At 42.9% G+C, this 6,931-nt stretch overlaps 1 protein-coding gene across 1 annotated transcript; it reads left to right on the top strand.

Moving 5' to 3' along the window:
- Window positions 1-1,125: 1,125 nt before the first annotated feature.
- LOC104868422 (oocyte-secreted protein 2) lies at window positions 1,126-5,532 on the top strand. The gene is made up of 4 exons (XM_010633180.1): window positions 1,126-1,234; window positions 3,123-3,304; window positions 4,250-4,353; window positions 5,400-5,532. The coding sequence occupies exons 1-4, from the start codon at window positions 1,150-1,152 to the stop codon at window positions 5,530-5,532; spliced, it is 504 nt and encodes a 167-aa protein (XP_010631482.1). The 5' UTR covers window positions 1,126-1,149.
- Window positions 5,533-6,931: the final 1,399 nt, after the last annotated feature.

Below are 6,931 nucleotides of genomic sequence, written 5' to 3'. Positions count from 1 at the left end.
CTCGCACCAGTCAGTATGGCCATCATCAAGCACACAAAAAGCCACAAATACTAGCGAGGATATGGGGGAAAGGAACCCTTCTACTGTGCTGGTGGGAATGTACAGTAGAACCACCACCCTGGAAATCAGTGTGGAGATTCCTCAGAAAGCTAAAATAGAAATTTCATTTGACTCAGCTACATTTCTCCTAGCTATATTTCTAAAAGAATTAAAGAAACTATACATACCCATGTTTATAATAGTGCAATTTATAGTTGCTAAGCTCGGTAAACAACCTACATGACTATCAAAAGAACTGATAAAGAAAATGTGATACACACACACAATGGAATATTATTCAGCCACAAAAAAGAATGAAATCATGCTCTTTGCGGGAAAATGGAAGGAACTTGAGACCAGACTGCAAAGTGAAAAGTGTAAGGCACAGAAAGCTAAATATCACATGGTTTTTCTAATATGAGAAACCTAAAATATAACTGACTATTAACAAAGCAGAGATGGTAGGAAACAGAATAGGAGAGGGGGAGGGGGAGGGGAGGGGAAAGGCAAGAGGGAATTAAAAATCAGAAATTATCAAGATATACTCATGTCCTATGCGTCTACTAGTTCCCCAAATGAGTATCAGTATTATGTATTGCAAATGAACACTAATAAAATTAAAATGAATAGTTACTGATTTAAAAAACCCTGCAGATAATTTCTCTCCCTCTCCCCCAAATATAATACTAACACAGTTTGGTATTGGTACCGCTGCCTTGATTGTTGCTCAGGGGCACCAGTGTTTACCAAAACTGTGTTTGCACATCCGGGAAAATGTCAACATGATTAAGAAAAACGAATAACGTCAGCATTATTATTAAAGTATTTTGTGATTCTACGAACCCCAGCATCCAAAGACCAAACTGAAAAGCATGGTGGGGTTGCGTTTGCTACTCTAGGTCTCTTCTGGCTGTGCATGAATTTGGGGTTGTTTTCTCTAGTGCTGTGAAGCAGAAAGACTTCAGGTGGTGCCGTCCCTGGTAAGAGAATCCTGCGCTGCTCAGATAAGGAGAAAATGGAGGCAGCTGGGCAGGGGATGCGGCCTGGAATCGCTTAAACTCGCAGCCGCGCCGCGCCGTTCGAGTGGAGCTGCGCTGGAGGTCCGCCCAGATGCGGGTCTCCTCAGCCTTGGCGGCCTCGACTCTCTTTGCTGTCTTGATCTGGCCTTGCTCTGGCCTTCATGGGGAGATGGACGGTAAACGGCCATTCAGGAAGGCGTCCTCGGGGGTGTGTTCAGAACGACGGCTTCCCTTCCTGGTGCCGCCTCCCCAAGGAGGAGCGATGGTACTGGAGTTTGCTGGAAGAGAAACTGGGTCGACATGGGTCACACGTCTGAGTTCCCAGGCCCACCTTCTCCGTTTCTCCCTCTTGTCCATCTTGGTCTCGTCTTGATCCTCACTTGCAGAAAGTCCTTGGCTCTGAGTCTGTCTGCCTTTGCAAGCCCGCCGCCCGTCACTGGTACTTAATTGCACTGTGAGAAACTCGGTGGTATCTGAACTGGAAGTCCTGCCTCCAGGCTCTTCCTCTTTCCGCTCTGTGCTTCACCCACGGCAAATCCATCAATGGTCCACAAGGCCAGCAGGCTAAAGGCAAAGCAAGTCCACTGCCTGCAAGTTGATTCTAGTAGGTCTTTTCTGCTTTTCCTGATATCTAAATGCCTTACAACCTGACTAAATGTCATCTACTCTAAGGCAGTATTTCACTATTCCCTTTCCTGTTATTTTTTTATTTGTTTGCCAATTTACTTCAGCGTAGACTTGTCTTTCATTTTACTTGAAGCGGGGGGTCTCTTTCTGGGACTGATGTATGAATTTCTTTTATATCCACTGGACATCAAAGGCCTTCAAGCGCAAGGACCAGATCTCGTTACGGTTCTTTCCACTTGATCTAAGGTGAATCCTTCAGAATCCTGGATCAGGGCTGCTCACCAGGAAGCCACTGGTTACTGAGATGGGCAGCACCTGCAGGGCAAGGTGACTCCCGGCCACTTGGGAGGAGGAGAACAGGGCGCTTGGCCCGGCTGCACCCCTAACGCCTGGGTCCAGGATGGAGCCATGATTCTGCCTCAGTGGATGCACCCAGCAGAGGTGTGGTCCCCGCGCTGTAGCCCAAGTAGCTCCTGCGTTCTTCCTTCGAGAGCCCACCACCGAATGCTGCACCGGAACCTGACTCCACCTGCGTAGTAGGCAGCAGCAGGGAAGTCGAGAATGAGCTTCTGGTGTTCTCGTCCATCTTTAATCCTACTCTTTCAAACTTTTTCTTTAGGAAGGATTTCCCTGAGTGCTTTGCCTAGGTGATGTCAGAATACTCTTTTAAATGCGTGAAGAGATGAGATGTGATTCGGAGGTTATGGTCACTGAGGTAGAACACCTGACTTCTCTCTTTAGAAAATGGTTTGTTCTTAATCTTCTTCGGTTCCATTATCGTTGGAGGTCTCAGTGGCCACTCTACCTCTAACCACATTTTTTTCATGTTTGTGGGACTCAGCCGCCTCCAATGAATCCATTGAAACTGATTATTCCTAGCTTCTCAAAGATTTCATTGTAGAGCAAAGAATGAGTTTCGCGACACAATGTTCATAGAGCTTCCATCCCAGGGAGCAAATGCTCTCTTCGGCGGACACTGTGTCTAGTTCTTGCTGTCTGGATATGAATTCCTCCACACCTGCCTTGCCTTCCTCCTTCTCCACCTTCTAAAAAGTATACTGGGAATGTGTCTCTCCTAACGCCTCGTGGCTCCTTCCTTTATGCTTAGTTCTAGATGTAGTACTTTCTATGGAATCTAATTTCTTCAGGAGGAAGTAAGGGGGTTATAGGATTTTTAAAACCTTTGCATGTTGAGCCTCCCTGAACTTCCCTTGAAATACCTGAAATGTAGGTATTTGGATGCATAATTAAGCAGATACTTTGGGAAAATGGTGATGATATGAAAACCCATTGTGTGCTATTTTTTAAGCCATAGTTACCATTGCCAGGAGAAGAAAAATGCCTCTTCATTGTCCCAAAGGGCAGAGTTGAATGTTCTTTGAGCTCACCCAGGAACTGGATCATGGCTGACACTTTCTCCAATGGCTTTTTCCTTAGTGAGAATATATTGTTCTCTGGACTGGGTGATGGTCTCCGTCAGCCCACACAGATCCAGCAGAAGCAACCCCTATATGTTTGTGGATGAATTAGTTCTGGGCTCGAACTGCCCGGCGACGGAAATACAAGCATACGTGTATCATTTTGTGTACCCTGTTAGTGCCTGTGGCATCAGGACACAGGTGAGCGTGGCAGTTCCTTGTAGAAATGCTTAATGTTTGTCATACCTTTGTGCCCAGCGTTAAAGTTACTGTCCTTTGTGCAAATTCTGCCTTTGCTCCTGGTTTTAGCAATCGATGGGCGGGTGATGGTGAGTTCTTCACTAACATGGGCCGTGGCTGAGCGTGCACAGGACCCGCAGCACAGTTGGCAGCCTGGCTGGAGGATTAACTGTAAGCTCTTGCTAGGCACCACTCCTCCATCTCACCGAAGCTCGGAGACAATTTTAAATCTTATTCAGTACTCCAGTGTGCAAGGCCATCAGTGTGAAGCTGTCCGAAATCTACCCATTCTCCAGGAGGGTGTTATTACATGGGGAGATGGCTTTCAGTAGAATAGAACCTCCGTTGGCTGTTTGGTTAGGCAAAAATTTTAAACTGTGTTTTTATTCTGGGATATTACCTTTTCGTAGAATCCCAAATTTAAACACTTTATATTTATACCACATTAATTTTTGTGCCAATGACTATGTAAGTAAAGTCTGAAATTAGAGCACTGGGGATTTTTAGAAGGTACTTTAATAATTTTTCCAGAGTTGCTCAGCAAGTGGCTGGAGATTTAGATGCCAAACCAGATTGATTACCCCCAAAGTTCACAGTTTAAGTCACTGTTACTTAATCTTGCAATCATCTTTCTGTTGAAACTTCTATTATCAAACCCTAAACTTGGTTCCAAGGGTCAGTTCAAGTTTAGTCCTATGTACAGTTGAGAGTTCCTTGCCCAGAAGGACTTTAGAACCACGCTTCTGGATAATCCTCCTCTTCACCATCTGGCCTCGTGCTGGCCTTGGTGGTGTCCCGGAGGGATGTAGCCACACCTGAGATGGAGAGTTTTCCACTCGTGTTCGCATTGTGTATGGTTCTTCTGCTACTAGAAAGCTCTCCTGTCTTACCTGTGTGCTCTCCCAGGTGATCTCTGAGGATGTTCTCCTTGTTGAAACGGAGCTGTACTACACCCCAAGGGAAGATCACAGTGACCCCGAGAAGACCTCCTTGGCGTGCATTACCTCTCTGTGAGTCCTGCACACGTGACTCCTTTGAAATGCTTTTCATCTACCCCTTTTTAGCCTTCAGTTTTGTTCAAGCTTGTTTAATGTGAAAATAATTGACATCAAATCAAGAATTTAGAGCTCAGGACATCTTTTAACATGACTAGAGCACTTTTACGGGAGCAACTTATTTATTGTGGAAAAATATATATAAAACAAGATTTACTACCTTAACCGTCTTTAAATGTATAGTTCAGTGCCTTGTATACATCCACACTGTCCACACTTTTGATCTTTCCTTGAACTTTTTTTTTTTTTTTTTTTTTTTTTTTTTTTTTTTTGGTACTGGGGATTGAACTCGAGCTTACGCTTACAAGGCAGGCAGCGGAACCACTGAGCTAAATCCCTGGCCCTCCTTTAACTTGTTTTTACAAGGCAACACCAGGCTAAGGGGTTTAGTGATGAGTCTGGGAAGTTTCCCAAATAGAAACCAAACCCTAACTCTACCTGTCATGCAGCGAGCACATACAGAGAGGCTAATTGCTTTGTTGTCTGCAGCCTACGCTCCTTAGAAAAAAATGAAGACTAGCCAGACAAAAACCATGTGATTAGGTATTTGGTGTATAAATTTTAAGGTAAAATACACACACACACATACACACACACACATGCACACTCACTCACAGACCTCTGGCCCCAGTACTTTGAGTCAGCTAAGCTCTGGCTTTGGCTTACTGGTCTTGGGATCCATTTGACTAAATCTGTTTTACTAAGTACTTTGTTGCTCTCCTAAAGCAGGCATTGCAAATCATCTAAGAACATTCATCCTTCTACTTGTTGTTCTAACCATGGGAAGACTATACGGAACTAACTTTTCTCTAAATATACCTGCCTTTGTCTTACACCAAGAACCCACCATACCCAGAAGGTCCGGTGTGCTGTGGTCCGAAATTAACGCACCGAAAATGATCATTGTCACAAACAGTTGTTAAAACGACGTGGCTCCAAGTTTAGATTCAGAAAGACGTGGAAACACATATGCTAACTGTATGTGCTTTCTGTTTCTTTAGAAAATCAGTGTGGATTATTCCAGTTTCTACTGAGGAAGATACGAAATTGAAGACGAGTCACTTTATATCTGACTTTCAGACAACACCAGAAGAGTTAGGCTTATTAAATTCTAGTCAAATATGCCCATCCTGAAGTCTGGTATTTGGGATGATAAATTTTCTTGGAAAAAAGTTTCTTATATAGAAAAACAGTTGGCATACATTTCTCTTTGGGTATATGATTCCTTAAAATTCTAATTCAGTAAGGCCCTGATTAACAAAGGCATATTTTTAGATAATTTTATTCAAGGGGTACAGCCTGTTAATTTAATGTTAACTACTCAGTAATTTGTCATATCCACTTACATTTTTTTGTTATGTATAGTAGAGTAAGTAATATGTTCTCGGAGAGAGGGATTTGCTCTAAATGATATGAACTTTCAAGAAGTGTTTAGATATTTTTCAGTAATAAAGAATAGTGATCAGCATGTATGTATGTATGTCAGATTACAAACTTTGAGCGTAGTGTAAAATGGAACATACCAACTCATGGTAAAGAAAAAAATCCTGTGTGCCAATACCTTAGCGTGAGCTTTCCTAATCTATCAGCGAAGTCAAATCCTGAGAGTAATACAACATATGATAACATATTGGGGTAATTATTTCAGAAGGACATTCAATTCATACTCTACATTTCAAGCAATCCTTCCTTCACTGAAATTTGGTGTCAGATTTTCCTTTTTCTCCAGTCTGATTTCTCCACCCTTGAGATTTTACTCAGTCAAGGAATCGTGCTGCCAATTAGGAGCAAGTCATTATGTGGTTATTTGTCATTAGCTATCCTATGCTGTTTCTGTTTGATTTTCCCCAAATAAGGAGTCTGCACATGTGATACACCAAAACTCACTTCTGATTTTGGTATTTCTTCCATGAAGTGTAAGAACTGAGCGGTGTTATTGGCCGTTCCATTGCTTTATCAGATGTACCCTTTGGATGTTATATTCTTTTGGGAACAGATGTTTGCCAAGACAATATTTTTCATTAAAGGATTTATGAAAATTAAAGCGCTGTTGCCATTTTCAGAACACGATTACCTGTGGTTGTTTACTTGTCAGTTGAAGAGTTGGACATGGATGTCATAGGCACCTATCTCTGGAGGTTAATAGACAGCTAAGAAGTAAAACTTCCATGGGGCTGGATGAGTGTCAGGCAGTGGTACAAATACATCAGAGCAGTTTAACTCTCTTAGCAACCCACAGGAGTATGTATGCATCACTAGTATCCTGATAACAAAAGGACGCAAAGTTAAACCACCTAGTTCTCTGAGTCAGCGAGCTGGTTTGTGTGGTGTCAGGATTCAGAATTGGGTGACGTGGCTCTGCACCTCTGCCTGAGCTCTCTTCCTATACATTAGCCACTGCAACCCCACTGCCTCTGATCATCTTAAGTCACTGAACTGCAGTCTCTAGAAAATCATTGCTATCAAAGGACTTTCACAGCTTTGGGTGTTGTTGGATGGTAGCCTGTTGAGACTATATTAATATAAGATATAT

Source organism: Fukomys damarensis, unplaced genomic scaffold (genome assembly GCF_012274545.1).
Source record: "Fukomys damarensis isolate Sample0158 unplaced genomic scaffold, DMR_v1.0_HiC HiC_scaffold_27, whole genome shotgun sequence".
Taxonomy (NCBI): Eukaryota; Metazoa; Chordata; class Mammalia; order Rodentia; family Bathyergidae; genus Fukomys; species Fukomys damarensis.
Note: the sequence above shows the minus strand (reverse complement) of the source record. Positions and strands in the feature narration are given on the sequence as shown.

Bases quoted from the DNA above. Each gene is read 5' to 3' on its own strand.
- LOC104868422 (XM_010633180.1), top strand. From the start codon at position 1,150: ATGCGGGTCTCCTCAGCCTTGGCGGCCTCGACTCTCTTTGCTGTCTTG. The intron at 1,235-3,122 runs GTAAACGGCCAT...CTTTTTCCTTAG, and splicing joins CCTTCATGGGGAGATGGACG to TGAGAATATATTGTTCTCTG. The intron at 4,354-5,399 runs GTGAGTCCTGCA...CTGTTTCTTTAG, and splicing joins TTGGCGTGCATTACCTCTCT to AAAATCAGTGTGGATTATTC.